This window comes from Schistocerca cancellata, chromosome 6 (assembly GCF_023864275.1).
Source record: "Schistocerca cancellata isolate TAMUIC-IGC-003103 chromosome 6, iqSchCanc2.1, whole genome shotgun sequence".
Lineage (NCBI taxonomy): Eukaryota > Metazoa > Arthropoda > Insecta > Orthoptera > Acrididae > Schistocerca > Schistocerca cancellata.
Genome location: NC_064631.1, coordinates 105,134,700 through 105,150,808, shown reverse-complemented (window position 1 = coordinate 105,150,808; position 16,109 = coordinate 105,134,700). Strand labels below are relative to the sequence as shown.

General features: G+C 38.6%; 1 protein-coding gene across 2 annotated transcripts in view; it reads left to right on the top strand.

Moving 5' to 3' along the window:
* Positions 1 to 16,109, top strand: part of LOC126190958 (serine/threonine-protein kinase Nek7-like) — a 70,747-nt gene that overhangs the window by 29,663 nt on the left and 24,975 nt on the right. For both annotated transcript variants that reach the window (XM_049931619.1, XM_049931618.1), the window contains exons 2-4: positions 1,852 to 2,071; positions 4,419 to 4,621; positions 4,711 to 4,824. In XM_049931619.1, the coding sequence (XP_049787576.1) occupies positions 1,852 to 2,071; positions 4,419 to 4,621; positions 4,711 to 4,824 (537 nt within the window). The remainder of the gene's footprint in view (positions 1 to 1,851; positions 2,072 to 4,418; positions 4,622 to 4,710; positions 4,825 to 16,109) is intronic.

Here is a 16,109-nt window from a genome sequence, read left to right as displayed (position 1 = left end):
TCTGGTGGTCAACTGTATCAAATACCTTAGACAGGTCTAGGAAAAGGCCAGTTACATAGCTGTTCTCATCTAGTGCTTCTAAAACTGTTTTTGTAAATTGTGCTATTGCAGATTCTGTACCTCTACCAGGCCTGAAATTTTGCTGGTTATTGCAGAGGAGGTTGAATTTACTTAGATAGCTCAAAAACCTGTTTTTCATTATTGTTTCTATCACTTTGGAAAAGCATGACAATAGGGCTATTGGTCTGTAGTTCTCAACGTTTTCTACGTCATCTTTCTTTTGAACTGGTAAAATTTTGGTATGCTTCAGATAGTCAGGGAAGCAACCAGTTTTGAAGCATTCATTTATGATTTCTGTTAGTGGAGCTTTGATACCATTTATACATTTTTTCAGCACACACATTGGGATTTCATCTAAACCTGCTGAGTTTTTGTTCTTTAATTGCCTTACAGCATTGCATACTTCCTCCTCAGTAGTTGGAAGCAATGCCATTGAGTTTGCTATATGCTTCTGTATTGGTTGATTAGCACCTTTTGGAAAATTTTTCTGTAAGTTCATTGCAGTGCTGCTAAAGTAGGTATTCACATAATTTATTAATTCTTTCGGGCTACTTTCTAAGTTTTCCTTGTTCCTGATTTGTGTGTTTGTACCTCTCTGCTTCACAGTTCCTGTTTCTTGTTTCACTACAGCCCATGTAGCTTTACTTTTATTATTGGCTAAATTTATGAACCTGTCGTTGGCAGATTTTTTTTTTTTTTTTTTTTTTTTTGCTGTGTTGAGTACCTTCCTGCTGTAGATTCTTTTGTAGCTTTTGTAGTAGTGCAAAAAAACTAGATCACTGTTGTCCTTTTTAATGGAGTTTAGGTATTTACAAGTTTGAGCATTTTTTTCTAATTCCTTTAGTAATCCATTTATTGTTGGTGGGTGTTCCAGTGGGAATTAATGCTTTGGGGAATGTTTCTTAAAATTTTAATTTAAACTCAGACATAAAATTGGAGAACTTGCTATTCACTTTAGTTTCTATGTATACTCCTTCCCAACTTTCATGTGCTAACTTTAAGGAATTCATCCTCACAGCTTCACTTGCCAGTTGTCGCAGGCTTGTGACCCAGTCTGGCGCACAGATTTAATCTGTTAGGAAGGTTCAGTTTACTCAGTTACTCTTCAAATAACTACTTAAAATAAACAGTATGCTAGAATATTCTGAATAACCTAAAATACTCTTTGAGGTATGATGGAGATGATGACAATGACGATGAGGAGGAGGAGGAAGAAAATATGATTATGTGGTAGATCTGTTGGCAACTTGCATGTTTTTGGAGATTTGGGGAGGGGGGGGGGGAGAAGGGAGGAAGTATCTGGGGAAAGGTGATTACAGCATAATGATGGCAAATGGAAAAATGACGAGTGTGTGTGTTAGCAAAGAAATGAAATGACAACTAATGTACCTTAAAGCTACAGCAATTGTGATAATGGAGGGTGTGCTGAAAAGGCAATTTTTCTTTGTGCAGTACAAAGAAGCTGGTGATGGGTGAATATCCAAATGGCTCAGTTGAGGTTATTGGCTATGGTGTACAGTATGTTCGGCAAGCAGCTGGTAATCTGCAGTTAACCAGTTTAACAATAGACCTACATGTGAGAGGATAGTTGCCCAGAGTGTGTGTGTGTGTGTGTGTGTGTGTGTGTGTGTGTGGATATAAGTGGGGAGGGGGGGGGGGGAGACGTGCCTATTAAATAGTGTTCTCTTCAGGAAAATGATTACTTTCAAGAAATTTAATGTTGCTGTGGAACCAAGCATAGAGTTTATCTTAAACATTGTATGAACTCATAATATTTAATTCTGTTTTCAGCAATTGGACCATCCAAATATCATAAAATATCTGGGATCTTTTATTGAAGACAATGAGCTCAACATTGTTCTAGAGCTTGCAGATGCTGGGGATCTTTCACGCATGATAAAACATTTCCGTAAACACAGACGCCTCATACCTGAAAGGACTATATGGAAATATTTTGTTCAGTTGTGTAGTGCTGTTGAGCATATGCACTCAAAACGCATAATGCACAGGGGTTAGTATAACTATTTAATAATTTAATTTGCAGAAAAGTCGAGTGCAGGCATTTATGGCAACAACCATATAAAATAATAATGATAAACAATGCAAGGTGTTTAAATGGTAGAACAAAAGTCAAAGATCTATTGCTTAAATAAAATTGTTGCATTACTTGTTTCTAGAGTATGACAAGTAAGACAAAGGAAAAAAAGATTGGAGCTGTAATTAAAAACAAATGTGAGATTAAATATTATCAGCATCTTTGACTCACAAGAGTAGGTCAGAAGCTGTGGATAATAAACAGAGATTCAAGTCTGCATTCCAATTTTAACGTTTGTTATTAATTAAATTTACCCTATTTGTCGAAATAAGCATTTGAATATTATAAACTGTCTCACTTATTTGAAGAATTTGTGAATATTAAAAAAATGCTTATTTATTTCATCTGTTGTAGTATATTAGGATAAGTCTAAGCTGCATTATTCTCTAACAGTAACTTAAGATTATACTAATCTGCACTTGAAATTTTTTCCCAGGTGCAAGATGTAAGTAAATTGAAACATTCATTGCCTGATATAAAGGGTGAGTCAGGAGGAAAGGTGCAAGCTTTGAGGGATGATACTAGGGGTGATTCTGAACAAAAAACTCCTAATAAACATATGCCCTTTTTTTAACCATTTCCGGGTAAACCAATGAAAACAACTAGGAATGGGAAACATATAGTGTCGTCCTTACTAACCGTGTCAGTACGCAGTTCACTTGCGCACAGTACAGTTATTTACATCAAGTATCAGTCTGACAGTGCTTGTTGTAGTGCATGGTGCTACAGTGTTGTTACGTGAACAACAAATACAGTTTTGTGTAGTGAAAATGCCATGGATCTTCACAGAGTATGCTGACATGGTGTTTGTCTATGGTTTGTCCAATGGGAGTTCCAGAGCTGCTGTGCGAGAATACCAACAACAATTTCCGAATTGCAGAGTGCCAGATAACAAGGTGTTTAGCAGGGTGTTTCACGGATTGCTTGAGTATGGTATGCTTCCCAGCATAAATGTTGTCTCTGAACATCTTGTACAACAAACTCTTAATGAAGTCTAGAACATTCTTCAAGTAGTGGAACACAACCGTACCACTAGCTCTAGAAGAATTGCTGCCAACTGGTATTCCACAAACACGAGTGATACCCACAGTAAACGAGTACGGTCTGTATCCCTTTCATTGGCAGATTGTACAACATCTGCATCAAAGAGATGCTGCTGCCCGGCAAGAATTCTGTCAATAGATCATTGCCAATGAGCAATTAATTCCACATATTCCATTCACTGATAACTCAACATTTGCCCACAGCAGAATCAACAACACACACATACCTCTCATGTATGGGCAAATGAAAATGTGCGCACTACTGTGGAAATTAATTTTCAGTGATGTTTCTCAGTCAATGTGTAGTGCAGTATTATTGGTGACTAACTCATCAGTCCAGTTGTTTTAGATAACCATCTTACTGGGACACACTATCTTGAGTTTCTTCAAAATTTGTTACCAGAATATGTTCAGATATCCCTTTGGCAACATGAGCTCATATGTACTTTCACCATAACGGAGCTCCTACACATTCTGCACGGTCAGTGACACAGTATCTCAACACAACATATCCTGCTCAGTGGATCGGTTGCCATGGCGTCATTACTTGGCCACCGAGGTCACCCCATTGGATTACTGTTTGCGGGGGCGGCTGAAGAGCGACGTCTACAAGCGCAGAGTGGACATGAGAGGGCCTTCTCAGTTGTATTTCACATGCTTGTGCCCAGGTATAGGAATGCAAAACTGAGCTCCAATTGATGACAAAACACTTGTCTACTGTTGGTTTACTCAGAGATGGTTAAGAAAAAGGCATATGTTTATTAGAAGTTTTTTTGTTCAGAATCACCAGTAGTACCACCCGTCAAAGCATGTACCTTTCCTCCTGACACACACTGTATATTGCATGTTCACTGCCTTTACCCATAGCTGAAGGATTTCATTCTTACTTCTTTTGCACAATCTCTAACTTTAATGAAGTTGCCGTATATCTTTTTATCAGTACCAGCCAAGTTATGTATCCTGGTGCCTCCTGTTTGATAATGCCTGCAGACTCCAGATGTAATGTAATTTTGCCTATACCATCACATTTACTTTCACATTCAGTGGTACTGCAAACCATGGCTTCTGCTTTTTTCTCTTTGATACATCGTAACTTCACCCTGTTGTCCAGATTTCACCAGTGACAGTGAAACTTAGATATAACTTGCTGACTCATCCTCAGTTTCAGAAACTTCACCGAGAATTTTAAACAGCTGTAAGTGCTGACACTTCCTTTGCAGATATTAAACCAGCAAATGTTTTCATGACATCACAAGGTGTTGTAAAACTTGGTGACTTGGGCCTCAGTAGATTTTTCAGTTCCAAAACAACAGCTGCTCATTCACTTGTTGGTACTCCTTATTATATGAGTCCAGAAAGAATGTATGAACAAGGATACAACTTTAAAAGTGATATTTGGTCCATGGGATGCCTCCTTTATGAGGTAAGTTGCTGCAGAAGTTTATAACCACATGATACATTAGACTGTAGTCGAATTGCTTTCCAGTAACAGTATCTGAAAACATGTTTCAGCTGGCAGCCCTACAGTCACCATTCTATGGTGAAAAAATGAATCTCTATACCTTGTGCAAAAAAATTGAGAAATGCTGTGTCCCACCTATACCATCTGACATTTACTCGTTACAGGTAAGAGAGAGAGAGAGAGAGAGAGAGAGAGAGAGAGAGAGAGAGAGTGTGTGTGTGTGTGTGTGTGTGTGTGTGTGTGCGCGCGCGTGTGCGCATGTTCTAATGTCTAATAGAGATGAGTGGCTAGCACAGTAAAACTGAAACAAAAATTAAGGAAATAAATATGTAGAGACTAATAAAAACTGGTATTAAACAGAGTCAAATCTGATTTTACTGCTTCTTGTGATTTTGAATTTATTCATTCATTCACAAATCGTGTTCTTTAAATCCTTTCACGGAGGAGAACCTTAACGAATGTGGAACGAGTCGAGTTGTATATTAACAGGCATAAGCCACCACGGCTGGCTGCTTCTGTGAAGTACCCTGGCAACTGATTGATGTCTAGTGCTAATGTACTCAAACTGATAATTATGTTAATTATTTTGAGATTATATTACAGATATATGTTATGAGATTTGAAGAAGACCACTTCTTATGCTAGCAGACAAAATAATAAAGAGCAGTGAAAGATACATAGATTCCTCGTTTGCTGACATGATTAACATGTCATTTAGCACAGGAATCTTCCCAGAAAAACTAAAGAAATCGATTGTCAAACCTATTTACGAGAAGGGTGACCAGTCTTATGTTATCAGTTACCAGCCTATATCATTGTTATCTGGATTTTCAAAAGTAATTGAAAGAGTAATGCATGAAAGACTGTCTCATTTTCTTAATAAAAATCAAATTCTAGTTAAAGGGCAAAACGGTTTTTGGAAAAATTGGTCAACTGACACAGCAATTTATAACTTTTTAAAACTGTTCATAAATTCTGTAGACAAAAATGAACTAAACTGTGGCCTGTTTTTGGACCTATCTAAGGCTTTCGATGTCATTGACCATAATTTACTGCTCAGGAAACTATATTGCTACGGGGTTCGTGGAATAGCACATGATTGGTTCAGATCGTATCTTTCTAATAGGTATCAGGAGGTAGAGATACAGCATGTGGGTAAAGTCTACTCATCGACATACCAAAGAGTCAGGTATGGTGTGCCGCAGAGTTCTGTACTGGGGCCATTGCTGTTCTTAACATTAATAATAATAATAATAATAATAATAATAAAGATTTTATTGTCTTTAGGCCATTACAGCAATTGACAACGTCAAATGAAGTTACAATTTATAATACAGTGTGATAAGGTATTGACTACTGAAATATTTTAGCTTATATTACAATAAATGTACAGTGGGTCATTTGTTGGATTACTGCATTTTACAGTTGAAGAATTCATTGATATCATAGAACGGGTGGGCAATAAACCATTCATGCAGTCTTTCTTTGAATGTACGTTCAGGAAGATCCTGTATGGCATGTGGCAGCTTATTAAATAGTTCGTGCCTTGTGACTTCATAGCTATTTATTGATTTTGATAGTCTGTGGTAAGGCGTGTATATGTGTTTGATGCTTCTTTTGTTGTAACAATGTACATTTTCTCTACGTTTCACATCTTGTAGGTTCTTCTTCGTAAAGATTAAGACATTGTATACATAGAGGTTTATTACAGTCATAATTTTTTGTTTGGTAAATAAGGGTTTGCAGTGAGCCTTATGTGAAGAATTTGTAATTATCCTAATGGCTTTCTTCTGCAATAATAGGATGTCATGTATATGACTACAGTTACCCCCCAAGATAATGCCATAGGATATTATAGTTTGGAATAATGCAAAATAAGATGATCTAATGTATGTTTCAGGTACACAATTTCTGAGTTGTCTTAATAAATAAATTACTCTAGATAGCTTACTACTAATATAGTTTACATGTTGGCCCCAGGATAACTTTTTGTCTAAATAAACTCCCAGGAATTTAACAGAACTAGGGTCATCAGATAGTGGCTTGTCTCTTAGAGTGAAGATTGTCTGCTGAGTTTTATTTTCATTTAGCAGGAAACCATTTTCTCTGAACCAATATGCTGCATTAGTGAGTGTATTTTCAGCACAGGTTTTAAGATCATTAAGATTGTTACTGCTATGAAGAAAAGTCGTATCATCTGCATACAATACAGTGGTGGATCTAATAAATGAGGGGAGGTCATTGATCATTATCAGAAACAGGAAGGGCCCCAGTACAGATCCCTGAGGCACACCTACTTTAACATTTTCTATGTTTGACATTTCCTTACCAACACAAACTACCTGTTTACGGTTGTTGAGGTAAGCTTTTAATAGCCTGAGACTGTTTCCTTTGATGCCGTAGAATTCTAGTTTCTCTAGTAGTGGTATGTGCTCAACACAGTCGAAGGCCTTGCTTAGGTCACAGAATGAGACCTGAGCAAAGCCTTTGTTCTCAAAAACTTTGAGGATGTAACTGACTACCGTGTTGATTGCATCAATGGTTGACAGATTCTTCCTAAACCCGTATTGTGTAGCATTAATTATTCCTAGATTCTCAAAGTGAGATGATAATTGTTGGAACATGATGCATTCTACACTCCTGGAAATGGAAAAAAAAAACACATTGACACCGGTGTGTCAGACCCACCATACTTGCTCCGGACACTGCGAGAGGGCTGTACAAGCAATGATCACACGCACGGCACAGCAGACACACCAGGAACCGCGGTGTTGGCCGTCGAATGGCGCTAGCTGCACAGCATTTGTGCACCGCCGCCGTCAGTGTCAGCCAGTTTGCCGTGGCATACGGAGCTCCATCGCAGTCTTTAACACTGGTAGCATGCCGCGACAGCGTGGACGTGAACCGTATGTGCAGTTGACGGACTTTGAGCGAGGGCGTATAGTGGGCATGCGGGAGGCCGGGTGGACGTACCACCGAATTGCTCAACACGTGGGGCGTGAGGTCTCCACAGTACATCGATGTTGTCGCCAGTGGTCAGCGGAAGGTGCACATACCCGTCGACCTGGGACCGGACCGCAGCGACGCACGGATGCACGCTAAGACCGTAGGATCCTACGCAGTGCCGTAGGGGACCGCACCGCCATGGGGTATCGGCGAGGACCATTCGCAACCGTCTCCATGAAGCTGGGCTACGGTCCCGCACACCGTTAGGCCGTCTTCCGCTCACGCCCCAACATTGTGCAGCCCGCCTCCAGTGGTGTCGCAACAGGCGTGAATGGAGGGACGAATGGAGACGTGTCGTCTTCAGCAATGAGAGTCGCTTCTGCCTTGGTGCCAATGATGGTCGTATGCGTGTTTGGCGCCGTGCAGGTGAGCGCCACAATCAGGACTGCATACGACCGAGGCACACAGGGCCAACACCCGGCATCATGGTGTGGGGAGCGATCTCCTACACTGGCCGTACACCACTGGTGATCGTCGAGGGGACACTGAATAGTGCACGGTACATCCAAACCGTCATTGTATCCATCGTTCTACCATTCCTAGACCGGCAAGGGAACTTGCTGTTCCAACAGGACAATGCACGTCTGCATGTATCTCGTGCCACCCAACGTGCTCTAGAAGGTGTAAGTCAACTACCCTGGCCAGCAAGATCTCCGGATCTGTCCCCCATTGAGCATGTTTGGGACTGGATGAAGCGTCGTCTCACGCGGTCTGCACGTCCAGCACGAACGCTGGTCCAACTGAGGCGCCAGGTGGAAATGGCATGGCAAGCCGTTCCACGGGACTACATCCAGCATCTCTACGATCGTCTCCATGGGAGAATAGCAGCCTGCATTGCTGCGAAAGGTGGATATACACTGTACTAGTGCCGACATTGTGCATGCTCTGTTGCCTGTGTCTATGTGCCTGTGGTTCTGTCAGTGTGATCATGTGATGTATCTGACCTCAGGAATGTGTCAATAAAGTTTCCCCTTCCTGGGACAATGAATTCACGGTGTTCTTATTTCAATTTCCAGGAGTTTATTACCTTGGAGAATGCGGGTACTATTGAAATAGGCCTATAACTAGATGGAGAGTCTTTATCTCCCTTTTTGTATACTGGGACGACCCTAGACAGTTTTAACTCATCAGGAAAATATCCCTCAAGTAAGCACTTGTTTATGCAATGGGTTAAAGGGTACAGAATGCAATCACACACTTTTTTTTAGTAGGTTGCATGATATGCCATATATATCTAAGCTATCAGATGATTTCAGTTGTTTTATGACCCCTTGTACATATCTAGGCGTTACTTTGGAGAAGGTTAGCATGCTTGTATTTAGTGACTGTCTACCCCAATTTTGGGAGAGTAACTCAGATGGACTAATGTCTGGTTTGATAATTGTGTCTCCTATTTCTTTCACTGAATTAATAAAAAACTCATTGAGTGTTTGTGGTGGGATATTAATTTTGTCTTTTTTAGTATCTGTGGCAGCACTGTTAATTACTTTCCAAGCGGTTTTGCATTTATTGGTGGAATTATGTATGCTGTTGGCATTGTAGGTTTTTTTTGGCCTGCAGGATGGCTTTTTTGTATTCATTCCTGCATTCCACATAGGCTGATTTGGCACAGTCAGACTTCATACTATTGTATATGTTGTACAGTAACAAAACTTGTTTCTTTAGATCTGTCAGCTGTTTAGTGTACCATATATTTTGTCTGTTTTGATATCTGGATTTGTGGCTGCTGTCCATTATTTTGATTTTGTTTATGGGAATACTATAGTTAAATAGGGTCAAGAATGCATTAAAAAATCTATCAAATATTATTTTGCCTGGCAGGTCATTACTTGAAGTGTAATGTCGATCGACACTACAATGGCCAAACCAGTCTCTGTCAGCAAGGGAATTACGAAATGTGTTAATTTTATTCTCCGTTACGGGTCTGGTAATCACAACTGTTGGGACAGGTCTGTTTGCATTGCTCCTATTGATAGGAATTTTACTTGCATAATTTAGAGATACGGAGTCATGGTCAAAGAATGGGAACACTACAACTTTGCATGTGTTTTCAGTGGTCTTGAAGTTTACAAAGATGTTATCTAAACATGCTTTGTTTCTTGTGGGCCTGTTATTAACATGATGTAAATTGTATTATCTTAGTAAGTTTTCCAGATCTGCAACACTACCCTTACATTTAGTAACATCAAAATCAGCATTCAAATCATCTCCTATAGCAATATCATAGTGAAGCCATTTAATATTACTTAATTCACTCAATAGCATGTCTATTTTTTCTAAAAATATGTTAATGCTTCCCTTTGGTGATCTGTCCATGGATACTACTATTAGCTTATGACTATTAATGATTATACCTGTAACTTCAAAGTGCTGTTCATCACACAAGGAATTTAGGTCTAGTTTGGTTATTGTACAATTGAGTGACTGGTTGGAATAAATTGCCACACCACCTCTAATGTGCTTTTTCCTACAGTAGCTATTTACTATACTAAAATTGTCAAATTTGGCAACTGCAAGCTCATTCTCATTAGCCCAGTGTTCACTCAGACAAAAAATATCAAACTGGTTATCAAGACCAAACTCATTTATGATAAGTTCTTTATCTTTCAGTCCTTGAACGTTAAGGTAACATATTTTAAGATCCATGCTCTTATTGCTTACACACTGAACACTATGGTGATTGGTTTTCAAACCTTTTTCAGGGCTTATCTTTTGGATTTCTGCCTCTTGTTGCCTTTTACTAAAAAATTGTTCACTTGGAGTGGTAGCACATGTACTGTTGTATGCCTACTCTTCCCTCCTTGTGATGATATTGTAGATGAGGCTGCTACTACAGGAATTGATGGAACTGCTGTTATGGTGTGTGGAGGCACTGTTGTGGCATCTGGTGACTGAGGAGATAAGGCGAATGCTTCTTCTTCTGCTGCTGTTGAATCTTGCTGGTGAAGTGTGATAGGTACTGCTGCTGCTGCTGCTGCTGCTGCTGCTGCTGTAGGCATTGTTGTGGCAACTGATGAGAGTGGAGATTTGGATGTTGCTTCATCTTCTGCCACTGTTGAATCCTGTAGATAAAGTGTGGTAGGTACTGCTGTTGCAGCGTTTGTTATGTGTGTAGGTATAAATGCTGCTTCCACCTCTACTTCTACTGCTGCAATAGAAGTAACCATTTCTTCAGGCTCTGCTTGCGTCAAGCAAGGAACAGGAAGAGCAGCAATTACTTCTTGGTTGTCAGATTCTTTCAGTATCATGCTGATGTTTTGGCACAGAATCTTCTTGCCTCTGTTATTAAGGTGCATACCATGTCTCGTGTAACAGTCTCTTTTGCAAGGAGTCCATACTTATAAAATATGCATTTTGGTAGGCCCTGCAAATCTTTGAGTATTGCCTGTTTGCTTTTTATGATTTCCATGTTCACACATGACCATTCCGAAAGGTCATGCCTATGTGGAATTCCGACTACAAAAACTGATTTCTCTTGTGTTGAATTTAGTATTGCCTTAAGGTTTCGTGTTGCACTGTGGAGGTCGTTTTTATATACATTATTGGCTCCAGCTATGATGACAATATGTTCAGTTTCTATGTTTCTAATGAGTTCTTGGATGGGTGCACCTGGTTTGACAATACTAGTTGCTTGTATACAATGACTGTAACGTAGTATTTTTGCGATCTCACATCCATGGCTATCAGAGAATATTTTCACTTTGAGTATGTCTTCACGTTTATTGCGGAAGTTTCTGCTCATGTGCTTGTCACTATATAGATTCGGCGTGTTGTTTTCGTCACAGTTTTCCGTGGATTCCACATTTATATCTGAATCTAGTGCATGAAAACGGTTTTTTGTTACCACAGGAATTCTACAGTCACTGGGTTTCACACGACTAACCCTTTTTGGTCTAGTAAACATATGTTGCCTTGTTGTTTCTGCCTGTAGGCCTATATCCACTTCAGAGCACTCGTTTGTTGTAGGTAGGACACTGAAACTGCTTTTATTGCCGCAGTTCATTCCATTCGTTGTATTTATCACCTTTTCGCTTCTTTCTTCCGTGATCATGCTAGTCCTGTGCTCCCAGTTCCGTGTTTTACTTGCTTTGGCGATCGGGATATTATGCACCTTTTTCAGTTCGGCATTTTCATTTTCTAAATGCGCAATGTCCCGCCTTAGTACATCTACAATTAACTGCAGGCTTGATACATGTTCATTTAGCTTCACTATTTCACTGTTATAATTTACATATGTTCCGTTTTTCACCACACAACTATAACTTTTGTTCACTTTCTCACTATAAACAACTGTACCGGACACCATGCTGGATTACAGTTTAACAACACTTTTTTGATACATAGCTTTTGTGTGACTTTATCTATGAAAGTCGTCTCTATTTCTCGTTTTGTAGTTATGAACTTGACTGTTTAACAAAGAAAGTTCCTGGTGTGCCTTGATAAAACATATACTTTCATAAATAAAGATACATGGTAGAGTCATCATTTGTAGTTCCTTGAAAACTTTTTTTAAATGATTTTCTGTGTGTCATACCTCTGATTATCCTTATTGCCTTCTTTTGAAGTACAAATGAGTGTTTGGCCAAACTGGTATTCCCCCAAAATATGATACCATATCTTAGTGTGCTATGTATGAGTGCAAAGTATGAACACAACACTGCATCAACACTACAGGAACTTTTTAGTATTCTAAGAACATAAGAATACTGACTTAATTTTTTGTTTAACATTTCTGTGTGTTTCTCCCACATTAAATATCCATCTAGCCATAATCCTAAAAATTTAGTGTGGGGGGGAGGGGGGGGGGGTTGCTTTGTCTTACACTGCTCAAGTTTTACAGTTAGGTGAGTTTTTACTTTGTTTGTTATATGTCTGATGTTCATCCAAACTGTTTTTTTGTCATTAACAATTAATTTGTTGTTTGTAAACCACATGTTTGCTTCTTCTGTGGCTACTTTGACTCTCTCCTGTAAGTCAGTTTCATTTTTAGCTTTGACAAAGAGACTGGTGTCGTCAGCAAACAATACTGCATCTGCTATTGATAAATGGCTTGGCAAATCACTATAAGGAAAGGCAAATCACCAAAGGAAATTAAAAGTATACCAAAATTCCACATATTCAAAAACGAACTTTAAAAAAATGTTAATTAGCAAGAATTTTTATAGTGTCAAGGAATACTTAAGTCACCAGCATTCAATATACAGTAGCTTATTTCCTTCATCGTAATGACCCAAAGTGCTCATTAAAAACTAAATTTTATTCATCTATTATTCTAATTTAGCATATTATGAATGTTGTTACGCATATGGCTTTATGTTATATGTAATAACATTTTATTTATGGGCATATAATGTATGAGAAATCCTATATCATTTTTATAATGATGAGATACAAGGATGCTAAATAAAGTATTTATATTTAAGTATTTAAATTAAAAGGTGGTGCTACCAAGCCTGCAAAAAATTTTAGTACTATAGCCGAGATATCATTGTAGACAGAAGAGTTACTCTCTTTTAATGACACAATGATTTGTAATCTCTCTAGCAGGTGAGTAGCAAAGCAAACCTGCTTTTTGGTTGTGGAATAGGTATTGCCTTTGTAAGCAAGTTTATTGGATCTGCTTTTGTGGACCATTTGTATACCCTTGTTTTCATCTACAGTTAGAAACACTTCATTGAATTTAGTAGTTAATGTCATGAATTCCTTATCACTTGCATGACTACTGCAGTTATATGAGAGTTCAGTATCATTTTCCTTTCTGAGTTTATGACTACATATCAATAATGCTCCAAATTATCCTTAGCTGGTTTGTAATTTTGAATTTCTTGTCTGATGTATGTAGGACACACAACACACCCTGAGGAATTTTGCAATACTGCTTATAACGCATTTTAAGTCTTGATTAGAACTATTTCTTTGTGTTAAATAAAGATCTCTCTTCCTAGAAAAATATGTTTTTATGTCCTATGGCCTTCATTTGTTGCTGGGAATTTTGCTACAGGCATCAAACCAAAGAGGGCCCTCTAGTTGGCCCTCTATCAGAACTACACAAAATTAAATTAATATTGAAATTTTCACATACAGTTATATTATTTCTACTCAGTATTACAAGTACAAAATCTAACTTCCAATGAAGTTTTAAAAAATTGCTGTTGGGGTCCTGTATCTGCACCCTGCAGAACTGTTATCGGTATGTTTCAAAATTTGTTATTGAAATACAGCACTGCCTGACAAGATGACGGCGCATATGGATGTAGTAGCAAATCGCTCCGTGAATATCGGCAAATTACCATCAGTGAATTGTATGCTATGTGCAAAAAAAGTGATAAAAGGTGTTAAAATATGTGTAGTGGCACATAAATGGTATCATTCTTGTTGTTTCGTGGAAGCAAATCTCGGTCAACGTAGGCCTACATGTGACTGTGGAACTGAGTGCAACGGTCTTGAAACTGCATTTGAAATGTGCAACGCTGGACTCGAAATAAGTGTGAAGGAAGAACTGCAAAGTGACTTAAGTAAAGCTAGACAATATGCAGAAATGCTGAAAAGTTTGATCGACTATATGGATCTTCCCACAGATACGCAAACAGGCAAACAAGAGTGTGTATATACTAGGCCTAAGAAAATCTCTCGACCTGTCTTAAATACCAATGTTTTTCGTGTTCCATCAATGAATAAATACGATGTTCTAAGTGCAGACAGCTCAGAATCACGGACAAAAACTCTCAGTGTAACAGGTAACTGCTCGGAAAGATCTGTTGAACAAAAAAGTGCCAGCAGAAACACGTTACCATCAAATACTATTAAACGAAAAAATCGTGTGAGAGCAACTTGTAATAAAACTGAACACGAGACAAAAAAGGAAACAGAGAAGAAGAAGGAAGAAATATACATATTATCAACGAGTCATGGCAAGGGACTGGCTACAATCATGTCTGATATGCAGTCCGAATATAAAGTGATTGGAATTTCGAAACCAGGTGCTCCTCTACGAGAAGTGCTGAAAAACTGTGAAAGTTCCGTGAAAAGCAACGTCAACTGTGTCATAATCGGAGGGGGAAACGATGTCTATAAAAATGAAAGCAGCCTTGCTGTAAGAACACTGAAAGAATCGCTAGGAAAAATTTCACAGGCGAAGGTATTTGTTGTAAACATTCCCTACAGACACGACTTAACGGAAGACTCGTGTGTAAACAAAGAAATCATCACGACAAATCGGAAATTCAGGAAGATTTGTAGTGGTTTTGTGCACACAACTTTCATTGAAGCAACGAGTTCAGTAAGAGAGCATTTTACTAGACATGGACTGCACAGGAACAACCTAGGCAAGAAAGTGCTGGCCAAAGAAATTCTCCAGGTGATAAAGACAGCAGGAGTGGATGCCTATGTAAAAATAGCACTACCTGCAACAGGTTTTCTGCCAATGACAACAGAAAAGAAAAGTGCACCAACAGCATATGAGGAAGAAACATCTGCAGATAAACCCTACGATGAAAAAATTACAACTGTGCAAACATGTAAAGTGTCACAGTCACCAGTGGCATTATCAGTAGCAGCAGTGGAAAAGGAAGTAACAGTAGCATCAACAGCAGAAGTTTTACCAGCAACAGTAACTATAGTGCCTCTAAAAGGAGAAATGAGAATTGCAGCAGGAGAAGCAGCATCAAGTGTTACGGGTAGACGGAAAACAGCACCTCCTGTCCGTCTAAATGATTTTTTAGTGGAAGGCAGCAAGATGAAGAAGCCCACGAGATAAGTAGTGTAACAAATTTCATAACACCTCACCAAAACGTTCAATCTAAAATAAACAACAATTATGATCTTAAAATTTGCTATCTGAATGTTCAAGGACTAATAGATAAAGAATTTATTGTAAACAGTTTTGGACTAGATAACAAATTTGATATTTTCTGTCTGAGTGAACATTGGGTTACTGAGAGTGTACTTCCAGTTGTCAAACTTGATAATTATAATGTAGCAAATAGTTACTGTAGAAAACTGCATATAAGAGGTGTTGTGGCAATATATATTAATCAGTCATTCAGCTGCTCCATTGTTAAGTTGGACCTAGATTATTTATGTGAGGAACAGAACTTTGAAGCCACTGGTATAGTTATGAACAGTCTTAAGTTAGTAATAGTATCCCTTTACAGGTCACCTAAGGGTATCATCAATGTATTTCTAGAAAAATTGGACATGCTGTTAGATGTACTAAGAGGGACCAGATGGTTGCATTATGACATAGTAATTGGTGGAGATCTGAATGCAGATTTTGATATAACAACACACAAACGTACTGTGACTGAGTTGAAAAACCTTCTAAGACAGTGCAATTTGCACTCAATCAATAACAGGCCCACAAGAGATACAGCATGTCTTGACAATATTTTTGTCAACTTTAAAACTACAGAAGAAACATGTGCTGTTACAGCGTTTCCATTTT